Genomic DNA, 18275 nt, shown 5'->3' with positions numbered 1-18275 from the left:
TTCCCTGGTTTTCAAATATTATCAATGACTCTGTTGTGAAAATATTTTAACTTTTATTACACAAATATCATCACTGTGTTTATACCTTTCATTAAACTGATAAATAATTTAACCATTAACACAGAGCTTCCTAGGCAGAATTACCTACCTCTGAAGCAAACTGCATCCATCCCATCTTTGCAAGAATGTAGATAGCAAGAACATTCCAAAACAATCTGCATACCTACTAAACTAACTAATCTTTTATTTCCTTCTCTAAAATAATATAATTCTTCAATATTTTTCTTGTCTATTGTACATAGTTGGGAGAATATCAGCACAGGTTGCTAATATTTATAAAGCTACAGAAAAACAGCATTTGGCTTTTTATTGTTCTTAAAAGCCTGATGATCTACGGTGGAATTTAAAGCAGTGATATTAAACAACTTCCTGTTAAAGTAAAATAAGTAATAAGGTTTTAAAAAAATATTGCTATGAAAAATGTGCTTTCAAAGAAACCCGAGTAAATTATATTCTGTACTTTGCTTACCACCAGTACAACCCTAAAACGTCTTAAATACATAAAATTCTCATTAAAAAATGAAATATGTATCAGGTAATAAACACTTAATATATTTTAAAGTCTCTGTAACTGCTATTTACTTTGCCATTTGCAAGAATATGTCCAAGCAACTAAAATATAACTGATCATGTAGTTACACTTTATGCAATTTCTCTCTCATTTTAGTTCAGGCCATTACAATTTATTTCTAAAAGTTTAACCCCTGAATATCTTAAAAATAAACAAATGTCTTATTAACTGAATAATTTTACACGATCTTAAATATAAGTGATGAAGGTGTATATTTATTGCAGAACACATACTTTTTGACAACCGAGGTACTGAAATTGTAATAGCCATATATTAGGTCACACTGAAAGCATTACCTCCTATTTATTTCCAGGGAAGCTAAAAACAATACAAAGAGCAGAATAGCACTATTTGATAGAACAGCTTCTCAGCTGCAAAACACTTTTTCAATGTAGTCATCACTGTTAGCTATGCATTTTTACTGGCAATGAATAAGAGCCTGCATGCCATGCTCATAAAATTTAGCACTTGATGGAGATGACCCACTTTCATAGCTGCTATGATGACAGTGTTGCTAGGAAAATGTTGTCCATTCAGCCCATTCTTCATCAGCCCAAACAGATAGAAGTGAGAAAGTACCAAACCTGGACTATACAGTGGTTGTGGTAGGACAGCGTATCCAATACTAGCCATGTGTCCATGGTATTCAGATTTGCTTGCAGCCTGGCATTGTTGTGTTGCAAGATAAAGGTTTTCTTTTTCTCTGGCCTGATTTTTAAAAGTTTGAATCTTCAGCTTAGTCAGAATCATGATGCAGCTGTCAGAGTTGATGGTTTGTCTGACTTCCAGGAAATCAAAGAGGGTAACCCTTCTTACATCCCAAAAGATAGCATGCATCATTTATTTTAGCAGTTGAGGACTGTGTATCAAACTTTTTATTCAATGGATAATTTGGGTATTACCACTCCATGGACTGTTGTTTTGACTCTAGCTCATAGTGGTGACACCATGTGTCATCGCTGATGATGATACAATCCAGGTATCTGGATACCTGGTAACAGTCACTTTCAGCCTCATTTTGGTTCAGTAGGTCCTGATACACATATGTTGTTCTTTCTATTCCTACGTGAATGTTCATGGGACCCACTTGGCACAAACTTTGCAATCTTCCAACTTTGCATTGAAGCTGATATTCAACTCCACATGCAGTTCCCTGGTCATAACCTGCTGATTTGTGTGGATAAGCTGATTGAGACACTCTTCATTTTGTGGTGTGACAGCTGTGCATGGCCAATCTGGAATGTAGCTTGTCTTTCATGTCACTGCTGCTGATGCTCACCAACCATAACCTCACTGTGCTTAACATCAATAAGCTTTCAGTGTCAATGAATGCCAATGGGTGTCATTTTTCCTGCACTGACAAATTCAGTGACACATCTGTTTTATACACACTTCCATGTTGTTTTTTCAGACCACCTTACTGCTGTTTATCTGTCACAAAATTGAATATTAGCCAACGTAATAAAACAGGAGGCATGATTTTCAGAACAGCTGTCGTACATTCATGATAAAAAAACAAACAAACAACAACAACAGTATTTTATCAATGTTTCATTAAAAAATGGAGTTCTTCATTATTTTATATGTGAAGTGAAGCTGGGAGACCAATCTGCAGTCCAGTCTCATATGCTGAATTTGTTGGCTTCTTTCTTCTCTCTAGACTACTTTGTCTTACAAAGGCTGATCTTAAAAGATTTTGTAGTTACAGTTCCTGGTTAGCACATGCTGTGTAGAAAGCTTAAGGTACATCTTATAGTAATTCTTATAGTAATTCTAGAATTATATGTAGTAATTCCAGAACGTATTTTTGGGGAAAAAATATTAGAAATGAGTTTGTTACAAATGTAATTATCTATTTTGACAGAAAATTCAATTATATTCTGATATTAGTCCGTTGGCAGTTCTTGGTGCACTTTATCAGCAGTGATGAAATTGCTATTTACGCATTTCTGCTGTCATGCTGAGTGAGAAGGTTTATGGTTTCCAGACTCACTTTTAACTATTTATCATTTGTTATTTTAAGATCAACGCAAGCCATGAACTCTTCTTTCAGGAGGAACGTAGAGATTTTCAGAAACTTAGGTTTTGAATTTCCTGTTAAGTGCAAGGTCTTTAACCTTGCTGGACTTAATTTTTGTGACCTACATGCCTTTTTTTTTTTTTTTTTTTTTTTTTTTTTTTTTTTTCCAACTATCCTTGTCCAAGTATTAGTAAATGCTAGCATCACGTATACGTGGTATCTGACAGTGATTTTTGTTTTGCTTGTCTATTATATGTATTATTGTCACTTACGGCAAATCTTCTAATCTGGAAGCTTCATGTCTTGGGTCCAACAGGTCATAACCACATTCATTGTAGATTTCTAAGTAAGAAACATGAGTTGTATAGACTTTGCTGTTGTCCTAAAAAGCAAACAAACAAAAAATAATAAAACAGTAAATAAACAGTTGGGCAAAGGAAGATCTATAAACACAAGTGAAAGCTAGGCCAGAGGAAAGACTTATCGCTACTTCTAAGTTGTTTTCTCATTCTGTTTCTTTTTCTTCTCCTGGGCATTGTTTATATTCTCATTTAGAGATATTTATATATTTTCTGAGACACCACATGCATGAAATCTAAAGTAGAAAAAGGAAGAATTTTTAAAAAAATACATGAAAATAGAAGCACCCTGAACTCCAATATGCTCATTAGAAGAAAGTAGAGTTTGTTTTTTCTTTTTGTATTTAGATAGAAAGATAGAAAACACATTTTTTTCTCTTTTTGCTTTTGCCCCCTATGCTTGCAGAAGCACAACTGTTTGCTCATATCACTGCTACAAAGGACAAAATAAAATTTACTTTAAATATAATAAACAGTCATCAGAGTTCAGATCTCTTCACTTTATCCACTTATTTCTTTCCATAAAAATGAAGTTATTCTACCGTATTTGTTTTAATAAGTAAAACACACAAGTACATACTTATAGAAAAAGGTTCTTTAAATCTGGAATGCTGTTGGCTGGTTACTGATGTTCAGAGTTCCCTTGTATTAGACAAAAATAAGACATATTACTTATGCCATCCTTCCAACCTGTAGGCTGAAGGTCAGCTAGAAGACTAAATATAGAATTCTTTCAAATGTGAAATTCAAAATAACTAACTTAAAAATCCACTTTGCTATTCAACTAGGCTTTTTTTTTTTTTTTTTTTTTCCAGTTCTGGTAGTATATTAGTTGGGAATTGTCTTTTAGTTATTAGAAAAATTAATATAAATGGATAATAAAAAATATTTTAGGGGAGGTTTAAGACTAGTTTTCTTATTAATCATTTGCATTTATTTGATTTTGTTTCATTGCTCTTAACTGTTGAGACTTTAGAGTATGCTTGTAGTATTTCAAATATCATTATTACCTTCTGTCAAACATTGTTTGTTGCCCTGTTTTCTGTATATAGAATAAATGAAGAAGTTGTGAAATTAAGTTTCACTTGTTCTGGATTTACGGTGCTGCAGAAATGACTTAAAGCTAAGTTGTGGTCAAGTTACACCTCCCATATTTTCCTTCAGCTAAGTACAATGGCTTTCTCTGCACAGGAGATGCGATGGATTTTTTTGTTCTAAGAAGAGTACAGGATTTCAAATTCAGTGGGTTGCAGTGGTCTCTAAATTGGCTTAAATAATTTGTAAGTGCAACAATGACACTCTTTTGTAGGAGATTTTGATTTGTGTAATCATAAAACTGTTTTGAACGTACTTAGTTTCCCTCCTAAGTTCTTCAGGGCTAGAACTAGAGATGGTGAAATGGAGCATTAATAACATTCATTTTACTTTATGGATTCACCAAAAAGTAAGTTCGTAGCTCCTAGATTTGGCTTGATTACCACACTAGAGTTGTGTGTTTTACCTTAACAGCTGTGTCAAATTCAGTAATCTCACAACAGTTTCACAGAGTTGGTGGTGGTAGGAAAATCTTCTATGGAATATTAAAAACAATTAAAAGAAAAGAAATAACTGGGTGAGGACTATAAATGTCAGAAATATTGTAAGACGAGGAAAAAAAGTAGCAGAGAATGAAATATAAATATTTCTTGTACTTAGTACTGTTGAAATTTTTTGGTGAAGCCAAACCCATATTTACACAGGTGGAATGACTATTTCTCCACTAGAAATTGACAGTTCTAGCATAAAACACATGCAAAATTAGTTTTCAGAATATAATTTATTACTTTTGAAAGTATTTTTCTAGCCACTATTAACTTGTCTTTAGGTTCTGACTCTGTTTTAAAAACAGACCAAAGGATTTTTTTGTCTTTTTAATAAGAGTACATTAGGAAAAATAAATAACAGCAATAATAATAATAATAAATATTAATGACATTTTTACTATTTGCATAATTTATTCATAAGTTATACATATGTAATTATATTAAAAAATGGGCCTAACATATGACCACTTTCAATTCAATTATGCTGAGTGAATCAGACTTTTATTAGTAATATCACCTACACATAAAACTTTCCATATAAGTATGTAATTGGAGTTAAAAAGAAAAGGACAGAAAAGAAGAATACACATACTTATTCTCTTTCAAATCCTGCATTACTGACTTGAAAATTATTACTTTCAGAATAATTTAGCTATCTGTCAGTATTATAGTTAATAAATAATTGCATCAAATATGAACATGCAATTGTGCTGAGTTAATAGCTGAGTATTTTAAGAAGTGTACTGTTTTTTTTTTGAGTATCAATCAAGCACAAAGAAACTATATAACTTATGATGAGTGAAAAAAATGGTCCTTATTTAATGCAATATTGTTGGTTTATCATTGCATAGGAGTCAAAGCTATTTTTGCAGGATGCGCATGTGATGCAATGCATGCAATGAAAAAGAAGGGTAAAGCAGTGAAGATGAGACAAGTACAACTGCTGATGTGATCTGAATGTATATAATAGAAACCACTGAAAAAATAGCGTGGTTTAAAAAAAAAAAAAAAAAAAAGCAACACCCTTTCATATCCATTGTCTCATTCTAAAGGCAGGTAACCAACAGTAAGCAGCTCATTATTGTGTAATATTTCATGAAAAGTTACCTGTTTTCTTAAACATTACTGAATTACTAATTTTAGGGCTTCTTACCGTTACTTTATGACAGTATTATAAAAACAGTCCTTCAAAATATAGCTAAATATTTTTACACCAGTCATTTAAAAAAGAAAACCAACAGATGCAGAAAACAATCTCCCATACCTTCTGCAATTGATCAAAAATGTAAGAGAGGGTCCTGGGAATGATGCCTCTGTCACTGTAACGTTCAGCTCCTCCTGTGATCGTAAATGTTTTGCCACTGCCTGTTTGGCCGTATGCAAAGATAGTACCATTATATCCTGCCAAAGCACTATAAAAAAAATTTTAAAAAAATTAATATATAGAGCATATTCTTTATGATAAGCTTTTTATAAAACCAAAATGTGGTTCACAGTAAATCTTAAATGCATAGCAGCTGTCTTCAATTCAACATATTTATTTCAGATTCAATAGAATTTACACAGTCTGAAATGCCATTAAGACATGATCATCTTTTTTCACACCTCACATTTGCTGAAGTACCTAACAAAAGCCTATCCAAAATGTTTTTCTCTGTAAATCATCAGACTCTCAGTATTCATCTGATTTCCATTAAACAGCAGAACAGAAGATAGGCTGTACACTAGTAGGATGAACAGTAGTTCAGCTGCACACTCAGCAGGGTATATGTAGGATTAGACTACAGCAGATGTGATTTTCATCAGCCATGGCTGATGAGGTGATATATTTGACATTATGACACAACATATTTGATCCTGACTTTTAGTCCCAATTTTAACGCAAAGAAAGAAAAAGGTACTCCCAAATTGTGGTAATCTAGATTCCACCAATGAGAAGTTGGTGCAATTTGACAGAATAATTCAGCAGTTATTTTCTTTTTAACAGCTAGTGAAGTTTCTTGTACTGTTTTAAGGAGAGGCTTGTATCTTTACCAAGACACCTTTGATGAGCTGATATCTGAAATATAAACGTAAATTTTCATTTTTCCCTTGATATTAAAAGTAAAACTTTCTGTACACTATATTTAAAATATCAGTTGATATTCATAGTTGATAAGTATTTGTTTCCAGCTCTGTCTCAGAAGGTAAAAATCTGTCTCCATGTTTCTAGATCAATTTCTTGTTGATTGTTGTAAACTGTCATGACCTTGAAATGTATTTTAAGTGCTCTAACATCCTGTACTGCACTCTGGCTAACTATAAACAGTGAGGTAAAAATGATAGAGGACATAATTATTTTGAATTTTCAGTTGTCTGAAAACAAACAAAAATTGAGTAAATAATTTGTAACTCTTTGAAATCTGTTACTGACTGTATTATTCACATGGCCAGCCAAACCAGAAGCGGCAACAGTCTACATGATAAAGAAATCAGATTAAGGAGGGCCAGTTTTTCTCTTTCTTTTCAGTAGCCAACATTGCAAAAAGTTTCCCTCCGTTTGAAATTTTTCTACCAAAAATCCAGTATCTCCTGACAAAAAGTATGAAAGTACAAAGAACGTATATGAATAATAAAAAAGGCTGACAAGACATAAAATAATCAAGAAGGAATTACTTTCATGATGAAACGCATCAGAAGTACAATCTACTCTGGATTTGATTTACTATGCTTAAAGACCCATTCCTTTTGTATAAGCAGAAAGAAATGATAAATTATTCTTGTGCATTTTGTTTATAAATAAAAAGGGGCAAACAACCCTTGCATAAGATAAAAAGAACCACATATAGATAACTGCTAGTCTGGCGCCACAAGAGATGCAATGGTTCTCCAAATTATTATTTAAAGGCTTGAGCAGATGCCAAATTGCTTATTTTAATCCATTACAGTAGGATGACAGAGAAAAAAACAGAAACATGTTAAAAGGAACTACAACCAACATCTGCTCCCAAAGACCAAAACACCCACAAGACAGAGTGTATATAGATATATTTTAGATTCCAGATGTTAAAAATCAAAACATTCATTATTAGGAAACACCTCATTCATTTATCTTAGGAATTTGTAATGCCTACCACCACTATATCTGAATGCTGAATACAGTAATTATCTGTCAGAAGGTAAGGGTATCAAAGTAAGTTTGCAGATGGCAGGTTCAAAACAAGCAAGAGGAAATGATTCTTCATGCAAAATGGTGTTAAGCTATGAAATTCCTTGCAGTGGATGTTGTGGACACTAAAAGATCACACAGGCATCAGCGGAGACTAAATTAATTCCTGAAAATGTTCTCTGATGATGAGAAATTAATTTTCTGTAAGAAAGTCCCTAAACTACAACTAACCGGGAGCTAACAGAATACTAGGTGAAGGTAGATTGCCATGTTTGACTTTTTTCCCTAAGCACTGATTGTTAGTCACCCAATAAAAGAGAAAATTAGAATTGTTGTAACACCGTACTTGCAACGGTGGTGGTTTAGAGATGTAAGAAAAAGCAGCTATTTTAAAGAGCATTTCTATTTTGCGTTGTGTGATTATGTGATTGTCTGAAAAGAAGACAAGATTCAGGGCTTCAAAAAAATATTTTTATATTAAGAGAAGACCTTGTCTCTTCCCTGATTGTTACTAAGCAAAATCTGTCAGAAAAACTGTATCAATTATCAGCTACAGCACTATCTAGAATGGATACATCTACAAATGTAGTTAAAAGGGAGCAAGGACATTTTGTTGTTTTCCCTCAAATATTCTTTGTTAACAGTTACCTTGCACTTTCTAATTTACTCATAATTAGTGGCAATTAAAAAAAAAAAAAAGTGTAGTAAAAACTAATATTTCATTAAAAACAGCAATGTAGACTTTTATTTAAGTAAATGACTGCTGCAGAGCTGCATACTAACAATTGCTGTTACTCAAGAGACTTACTTCATGGTGGGAAGACACAACATTCCTAAACAAAAGTGTGATACAAAAGTCTGACTCACACAAGTAATTATGCTTAAATTCATTGATCCATTGTGTTTACAACTTGTTAACATTCCTCAAGTGAGAAGTTTCTCAAGTGGAAGCTAGAAAATTTATGATTAGTTGCTATAGTTCAAAATACCATTCAGTACTTTGTTCTTGAGTATCTCAGATGACTCAAAGTGGTATAAAACTCAGTGATATTAGACAGAGGTTGAAAGCAGGCTGAGGTTGTTTTGTTGTGGTTTGTTTTTCTGGATACATTTTGTTTCAATTTACCATGATTCTTTTTTTCTATTTAAAGTTTATGAACTCAGAACTTTTCATTTGTTTCTATGCTTCTTGTTAATGAGACCGAAGGATAGTTTGTGCCTAAGTATAACAGCTGCTTCCCTCTGCAGCCTGGAGAAGGCTCTAAGGAGACCTTATGTTAGCCTTCCAGTACTTGAAGGGGGACTTTTTATAAGGTCATGTAGCAACAGGATGAGGGGAAATAGTTTTAAACTTCAAGAGGGTAGATTTAGACTAGATATTAGGAAGAAATTCATTACTGTGAGGGTGATGAGACACTGCAACAGGCTGCCCAGAGAGGTTGTGGATGCCCCCTCCGTGGAAGCAATCAAAACAAAGCTGGAAGGGACTTTAAGCAACCTGGTCTGTAGCAGGGGGGCTGGAACTAGATGATCTAAAAGATCCCTTGCAGCCCAAACCACTCTATGATTCTGTGATAAGTTTTGTTCAATCAAACAAAAAGTTTCCATCAAACTATAGTAACTTTAAATATGTAAATAAAAATAAATTCTAAAATGAGTTCTGTGTTCAGATTTGGATTTCCCAATCCAAGAAGGATGCTAGAAAGAAATGAGAGTGATTCTAACAAAACCAATTTGGTTCAAGCTAGAGAACATTAATACATGGATAAGCAAAAGGAGTTGTTTTCTAAGGAGAGGCCTGGAGATGAGGAGGATATACATGTGTGTAATTGTCACCTTCTGTTACAGAATGGATTGTTCCAAGAAGGAATGGGATAAAAGGCAGTTGTTACAAGATGCAAAAGAAGTTCAAAATATGATGAAAGTGTTCTTCACAATGAGAGCAGGTAAGTCCTGGAACTGATGCACAATGAGTTGTGGGATTCCCATCTTTGGTTTATTTTCAAAGCTTTACTATGCTTGAGCAAACTCTGAAGCTATACCTGTTTTGTTCAGAAGGTTGGACCTAATGACTTACAGAGACGCCTTCCAACCTGTTTATTCTATGATTTTAAGAGAGAATTTTTTAGCAATAGACATAATTCACACACACACACATACAAAAGATCAACAGAGGAATGTATTTGTAAAAAAAAATCTTTACCATTCCTTGAAAACATGCTAAATGTTTACACGATGTAAACATAGTGTTTTATAAATACCAGTACAATCGTCTTCCTCAGGAAAGTCAGAACACTCTGACTCCATTTTTGTTACTCTGAGCTTCAATTAATAATGAAAATAATCTCAAGAAATAGCGTGAACTTATTATCAAGCTTTTGACATCAGCAGATATTAAAGACAAATACAGGAATCTCATCTTGATAGCTGCTGGATGAAGTCAATCCAGAGCCAGAAGCCATTACAGCAAAACTGAATAATGTAAATAAATAAAAAATGTTTAAATGCTTAAATCAAAAAGGCTGTACTAAATAAGGCCTAAATTCTTTGAGTGTCTATTTGTAGATTGAAGTAATGGCTGGGAATCAGAAACAAATTTTGCTTTTACTTTGCTTTCACTAGTTTATTTCAGGTTCATATTGTTATTTTAATTGGAGCCCTGAAGATTCATTTTAAATGACTAGTAATGTGAAGAGAGGTGTTCTTAGCTATGAAAATACTGGATTACTGAAGTATAAGGTAACTCTTGAGTCACAGCTTGAACCACTGATTGAGCACCTGGGGAAAGGACCTGGTCAGCCCTGGGAGCACAGGTGAAGGCAATTCAACTGCATGACAGGAAAGGGTGGAGCCTGGCTGCACCTCTGTTTGATCCCATTTAAGGGCTGACTGCCCCCAACAAAGGGTCTCTTCTTGGAGATCCCTCCTTGGTGAAGCTTTCCCCTGCAAACCTAGAAACTTCTGATATGGGTGAGCAATCTTCTTCTCCTTCCCTTATAGCACCTCTCTAGTGTCTCAGTCCTTACATCATTGTTACAACCTCTGTTGTAATGCCTTTTCCATTGTATTGATCTGTCCAATTGCTACATGAAGAAAGTGGAAAATATCTTGATCTTTAGATCTTGTAAGCAATCTCCTCATCTCAGTTCTTGCTGACTTGAAATGTTTTACCAAAGTCCTTCTTTTTCCTTTTTGCAATCTTAGAAAACAGTGGCTCACGGTCATTTTATAAGACTAACAAAGAAATATGTAAATAAATCAGTACAATCTTGGTAAAAACAGTCCCCAGACATAATACTTCTGATGAAAAGAAGAAAACTTAATTTGCAGGATCTGGAAAAGCACTTCTCAGGGAGAATGTGTCTTTACACGTAGTATTTAGGTATCTTCTCTCATTTGGTGATCAGATTAAAGTTCCATTTAGTTAAAATAAACAAAGTATCTCAGCATGACGTTTCTTCTTTATGCTTTGGCAGATTTATGGAACAAATCTAATTTGGTAATGTCTCATATTTCAAAAATAACATTGGTGTCCAAATGTGCACGTTATCGTTTCTGAGAGCTTAGTGTAAGTTTCCACTGAAATTTCAAAAAAGTGTTTCTAAAAAGGCAAGCTGAAATATAATTTCCTATTTTGACTGAAATTCTCAAATACATTTAAAATTTCACCAAAAGCACTGCAGAAAATAAGTATCACAAAAATAGTATGAGTGACATCTATCAAACTGTAACCTATAATAAGCAGTATTCTTGAACAATTCTGAACTTAAATTTAAGTCATAATGAACATGACTAATAGCTGTTTGAGATGAAAACTTAATGAAGTTTTCATTTTTTATTAAATTACAAAATCTATAGCTGTTCCTTCTCCCATTTCTCAAATTAGGGGATATAGTAAGCTACACTGTTTCAAGCTGACATCCAAAAAGTAGATGTCTTTTTACTGTATATAAACTCTACAGGTTTTTTTTTTTTTCTACATAAGTCACTCACATTAGCAATAATTCAGTTGTGAAGATCCTTTACCTGCAGGTGAGCCAAACTGCTATTTCTCACACTTGCATCACAAATATATCCATGTCAGAATAAAAAATTGGTCACATAAGCCTGCTTTTAAATTAGTAAACAATGACAGTATTCCACAAATAACAAAGTCTGATGCTTACACCTTACTAAAAGTCCAGAAAAACAAAAACAGAACTAGCAAAGTAAAAAATAAGAAGGTAGTATTTTTGTTTATCATTTTTGTGCTGAACTCCAGAAGTCGTCTTCCAATCTTAACCACTCAATGATTCTGTGATTCATGAAACTGTATAGAAAATACTTTTCTAATGCAATGAAGTGAGCTTATATTATAGGTAAAAAGATAACTATACATGGATTTCTATTTCTGTGCAACAAAAAATACTACCGTATCAGTGTAGTTTTAGGAGTTAACGATGCAACTTTACCATAAATAGAATTCTCAGGGGATTGTTTTATATCTCCCAGATTCAGATATGTCAGTATTCAGAAAATCAAAACATCAATACACTTTTACTATGAGGCAAACACTTGGCAGCTCTCCTCTAACTAATACAACAAAATCTATTTTTGATCCTAATTACTCTCAAGAACAACGTACCATTCTGCCACTGGTTTGGCAATGCTGTCAAAAACCACATCTTGCTTCACCTCTTGATCAAAAATTTTCTGAAATCTGAAAATATTAAGCAAAGAATAATTGCTCAGAATCTTAAAACACTACTTGATTCATACTTGTGTTTATAGTAGTTGATGTTTACATCATTAGGCTTACATAACTTAGTACAATGTTTTCCCTGTAGTCTTATTCACAGCATCTGTTGTACTATTGCATATAAATAGTCTGCTAAACACAGAGCTGCATTGATGGGATCTTCACAATAAATTCCTCTGATAAAATGATGTGGCTTAGAGAAAGATAATCCTCATTTTAGATCTACCGAGAGAATCAGTGTTTGTAACTGGCACCACACTGGAACCTGGATAAATAGGTTACACCATAACTAAATACTGTGTCTTACCAATATGTTTTTCTTTTTTTTTTTTTTTTTTTTAAATAACCAGTTCCTTCATTCTGTTGCACACATACAGTAATCATTAAAGGAAAATGTTTAACTAAATCTTTCCTATGTAAAGCAACTGCAGTTTTCATAGAGAATTATATATCTTTGAAGTTGGAAGGGACCACCTACTACAATTCCCCTACTCAAGGAAGAGTCAACTGAAGTAGGGTTCTGTCCTATCAGGTTGGATTATTTGCATATAGGGAGCATAAACAGCCGCTTCAGACTGTTCTTTCTGTAAAGAGTCCTAGCACTCTGAACCTCTCCTAACGTGTCAGACATCCCAGTCCCTTTACGGGAGCCCAGAACTGGACACAGTGTTCCAGGTAATTTTCTGAAAACCTGGTTTCTAGCCAATCACAATCCTGTACTGGTCCATGTGTTTCTACCTCTCTAGGAGCTGGATTTGGCATTTCATGATGTTGAACTTTAAGATTTCTACTGGTTTTTTTCTCCAGATTCTCTGAGCAGCAGGACAACCATCTGGTATGTCAACCCCCCATTTGCAGATAACACAGAACTGAATATTTGCTGAATATGAACTTGGTCCCATCATCCAGGACACTAATTAAGTTGTTCGATAGAACTGGATTCCATATTAATTACATCACAGCAAATGGCCTTGGTGGATTTTGTACTCTTGCTGATAATCTTTTGAGCACAGCAGCTTGGCTCATTTTCAATTCCCCTCACTGAGCACTTACATAAACTTTCCAAACCCCATCCTTCAGTCTTCTTGGGTCACCTGATCCTGCTCTCACCTCTAATACAGTTCTTTTTTAAGGTTGTCTACAGTCAGGAGCTCCTGCTCAACCATCCAGGCCCCTGCTGTCACTGCTTAATTTCTTATCAGGGCAGATTGTTCCTGAAGGAGGTAATCCTAGAAAAACAACTAGCTCTCTGGGACTTCCCAACAATCTAGGGCTGTGTCTCGTGGGTTTTTTTTCAAGCAGGTCCCTGAACAGGCTAACTCTCACTCTCAAGAAGTCTAAGGTTGTGACCTTGCTTTCTTCCTTGTTTCCTATTCTGAGGTTTTTGAATTTTACAATTTCATAGTCATTACAACCAAGGCCACCCAGCTTTCACATCCATGATCAGTCCTCCTATATTTGTAAATAAGAGGTGTAGCAGATCCTCCTCCCCTTATTGGCTCTTTAACTAAGTTTTAGGAAGTTCAGGAATCAATACACTTCAGAAAACTTCTGGATTGTTCATGCCCTGCTGTGCTGTTTCTCCTGTCTGGAATTGCACATTAATATAGAACCTCATAGGGTATTTAGAAAAGCCTTAAACATGTGCAGGGTATATACAACATCTGAAAGAAATGCAGTATATAAAATATACACTCTATTCTGCTAACACTGTATTAGTCAAGTCATTCAAAAAATTGTATTTGACTCCCATACAAGAAAGTAAGAATAAAGGAGACTAATGTTTAAGCTGACCAAGGGACACAGATTTTATGCAGCTGTAAGCTTTATGGAGGAAAAAAAAAATGCTTAATCCACAGTATTACTTTTCTTTTGCTTTGAGGATAGTAAGTCATAGTGTTTCTTAGCATTATTTACTACAGACATTTTAATAAATGTTGGAGTAAATCAGAATAAAAGTGTTCATTGGGCATTTGCATTCTAAGCTATTTTTGCATAAAATCAATTTGGAGAAGGCAGTTCCTCACTTTGCAAGCAGAACAGATTTCCTTAGCTGATGTAAAATGACATCAGGCTAAACTGCAGATGTTCATCTGTGGCTCTTTTTTAGTAGCACAGAATAACATAATTTATTTGATTTGGTATTTTAAAAAACCTTGAATACTAAGTTAAGGATGTCTTTTTTTTTTTTTTTTTCAAAAGTGGTTATACATCTAGAATTCACAAAATTCTTAAAATTTTCTCTACGTATTTTAAAAAGATAAATAATAATTTGATAATATTAGTACTTATTTTAAGTTCCTAAAAATTATTCACGTTCCACTGTGAGATATCTACTGTGATAGTTTCTGATTCTTTCAGCCGTTTTTTAAATTGTTTTCGTTGTGTTGAAAACATTGTTTTTAAACAGTGTTTTACATAAAGGCACTTCGGTTAGTCTATGCCAACTCGCTAGGTCACAAGAAAACAACACAGTGCTGCATTCGCTATTCATCAGTGAATTCAAAACAAGCTGTAGGAGTGGAAGACTTATAGATCAAGATGGGAACACATAATGGTATGCAATGGGTAGGTAAAAACAAACAAACAAAACAACAACAAACAGAAGCAACTTTAGTGTTTATCAGACTCATTCAGCTGCAGAACATGATATGCTGAAGTGTTGCTCTTGTTAAAGGAACTGTATGAATATAAAGCTACCTCTACCAAAACTATGTTAGGAATAGGTTTCTCTGTGATTCTACAGATGTGTGTCACTATACAAAGGTGAGACTTTCACTTACTTGAACTTGTAGCTCTCTCGCTTATTGTTGACAAACCCATCTGCTAAATCACGTGGCACGATAATCTCCAGACTGGATGCAGATTTTTCATCCTCAACTGAGTAAATCTAATGAGCGTGGATATGAGTTAACAAAGTAAGCTTTGTTGCTAAGCAGCACAGCCCTTAGATGCAACATAGTTAGTGAGATAGCAAAATAACATAGAGCAAAGTAGTTCTGCCTAGTTCAAAGCCCTGAACGCTCAAGCACATCTTTCTACAGCTATTGTTCCAAAAAAAAAAGTGCACGGGGGTCTCAGCTTGTTGTCACATAGGCACTACAGTAATATGTGAAATAGAAATGCAGAGTCTCTGACACAGCTTGCTTAATAAACAATTTTATCAATAACAAGTATGGGCATTAAACAAAGCACGGTGAGGCAGGCATCTAAATGCTTCTGAGGGATAAGCGGGAACATTTTTACTATTCCTTGCTATTACAGCAGGCTAAGGGCAGCTCTGCATTATCCCTCAATGCGCTGAACAATATTTAACCGTTAACAGCCTAAATCCCGCCGAACGCCTCAAGTTTTCTCGGTGGTTCCAAGCTGGTCAGTCACCCCGTTCCCGCCTCACGTAGGACCCCGCCAGCACCGAGCTCCCTTCCTACCCCCGCCTGCTGCCGCCTGCCCAGAGGCTTCAGGCGCGCGTACACCCGGATGCTTTCCTTCACCATCGCTGCTGGGGCCGCCGCGCCGCTGCTCGCGTAGCAACAGTAACCATGCAACGCTACCCAGCCTGCCCTGGGAGAGCCGCGGGGCCCCGTGAGCCGGGCGCGAGGGCTGCCGTCATGTCTGGAGGGATAATTTGTAGCATGCAATGAAAACTTTCATTCTTTCAGTATAGCGTAAGGGGACTTGAAGTTTGCAAGTTGCAAAGGTTGCATCGGAGGAACAGAGGCTGCAGGTTTGCTGAAGGAGCGTAACTTTGGAAGAGGTAATAGTAGGACCCAGTTGTTCTGTGAAATGGTTACCGAAAAGACGAAACAGAAGTTGATGCCCTTTTGCTCTGCTCTGTAAGGCTCTATTTGGAGTGTTATGTCCAGGCCTGAGGCCCACAGCAAGGCAGGGATGTGGAGTGGGTCCAGAGCAGGGTCATGAGGGTGATTGGAGGGCTGGAGCACCTCTGCTATGAAGAAAGGCTGATGGAGTTGGGTTTGTTCAGTCTAGAGAGAAGATATCTTCATGGAGACCTCATTAGGGCCTTCCAGTACCTGAAGGGAGCTTATAAACAAGAAAGGGGAATGACTTTTTGCATGGTCTTATAGTGATAGGACGGGGGAGAATGGCTTTAAGCTAAAAGAGGGGAAATTTAGGTTAGATGTTAGGAAGAAATTAATCAGAGGTTGGCGAGGCGCTGGCACTGCTGCCTAGAGAGGTTGTGGGTGCACCATCTCTGGAGGTGCTCAAGTCTGGGTTGGGTGGGGCCCTACCCATGGTAGGGATTGGAGCTAGATGAGCTTTAAGGTTCCCTTCCAACCTGAGCCATTCTATGATTCTCTTTCGGTGAGACAAAGTAGTAAGGATTGCAGTGATTATAAGTGATTATAAGATCAAAATTAAGTGAAAGATCAGGGAGTTAATTTGAGGATTAATTAAGAGAATAGAAATTTCTTTAACCCAGATGTGGGAAAAATATGTTGACTTTCTATTCCAAATTAGAAAAAGCATTAGCATTAGGGGAAAGGTTTCCTGTCCCATGTGAGCAAACAACTATCTCAGAAAGCATCAGAGGAACGAGTAGTGTGCCTTTAGGGAATGAAACAGGAAAGAACTAATTACCAGCTGAAGTAAAGCACAAAAGTCAAAAGGGTCAAAATGAAAGCAAATGGAAAATATTACTTGGTGATTAAGAGAGCAGAGAAGAAACAAGATGTCAAAATGGGATAGTGGAGCAAGTACTGAGTACCATCTTAATGCCACTCCAAAACTATATATAAAAAAAATTATCCCTTGTCAGTATAGATTGGGATCCTGCAGATGGTGGTAGTCAGAAGTGATTAATACTGCAGAGTTGCAAGAGGAAACTTACTGCAGCTGAGTGGGAAGCAGAACACTTAGGATCTGATTAATGCAGGCTGAGGAAAAGGGATCTGGGAGGAGAGAGGTGATAATATCAGTCCCATAATTCTGAAAGAATTAACATGTTTACTTGAAAGTCCAGGAGCTGGTTTTGCATTTATGTATTTAATTTAGTGTTGAAGTGGACAAGAAAGAGTATAGTGTTCTTGGAAAGTAACAAATGGGATAGTCAACTATGTTAGCAGCTGTAGCAGAAATTCTACGTCATGGCTTGAGACAATGATTGAGCACCTGGTGGGAAGGCAGGGCCATCCCAGGAGAGTCCAGGTGCATGCAATGTACCTGAGTGACAAAAAGGGGTGGAGCCAGGATCCTCTCCTTCCTAGACCTCATGTAAGGGTTGGCAATGGAGACAAGGGTATCTTGCTGGTGATTTCTGCATTTTTGAGGCCTTTTGAGGGTAAGCAGCTTCTTTCCTTTGTTTCTGTGTATGTTGCTGTTACGTTTGAGCAAATCCTCATTTACTGCAGCCTAGGACCTTGCTGCTCTGTTGTTATTGTTGTGCTTTCCTTTGTGTTATAGCAGTTTAGCTGGATTGCAAATTAACTGGACAGTAGACATAGCAATACTGTAGTTAGCTATGTGAAAAGCCAATTTATGTCTGTTGATGTTTAGTAGCTGACCGAATCAAGTGAATGAGACTGTACTGTTTTGAGGACAAAGTCTGATCTGTAAAGACTTCAGGTGTCCTACAACACAAATCCTGAGCTGTAGACTAGAGGAACTTGTGGTGCTATGCAGAGACATCCTGACTAGCTCTATGCAAACCAATTTGGATATTATGTAGTTAAATGGAGAAGTGAACGAGCCTTTTCTAACTCAAGTTCCAGCATAAAAATACAAGCCAAATTTTTGAAAGGGAAGAAGGAATCCTGGGCCACCTGCAAATGGTCA

The 18275-nt window shown here is 35.7% G+C and overlaps 1 protein-coding gene across 1 annotated transcript in view; it reads right to left on the bottom strand.

The window, feature by feature from the left end:
- Nucleotides 1-15976, bottom strand: part of KIF6 (kinesin family member 6) — a gene marked incomplete at both ends in the record, with an annotated part of 136392 nt that extends 120416 nt beyond the window's left edge. The window contains 5 exons of the mRNA XM_079532826.1: nucleotides 2924-3033; nucleotides 5858-6005; nucleotides 12366-12440; nucleotides 15263-15369; nucleotides 15911-15976. Coding sequence (XP_079388952.1) covers nucleotides 2924-3033; nucleotides 5858-6005; nucleotides 12366-12440; nucleotides 15263-15369; nucleotides 15911-15976 — 506 coding nt within the window. The remainder of the gene's footprint in view (nucleotides 1-2923; nucleotides 3034-5857; nucleotides 6006-12365; nucleotides 12441-15262; nucleotides 15370-15910) is intronic.
- Between the last annotated feature and the right edge of the window lie 2299 nt (nucleotides 15977-18275).

This window comes from Tetrao urogallus (assembly GCF_951394365.1).
Source record: "Tetrao urogallus genome assembly, chromosome: 2".
Classification (NCBI taxonomy): domain Eukaryota; kingdom Metazoa; phylum Chordata; class Aves; order Galliformes; family Phasianidae; genus Tetrao; species Tetrao urogallus.
The sequence above is the reverse complement of the archived record's forward strand: the minus strand, read 5'-3'. Positions and strand labels throughout refer to the sequence as shown.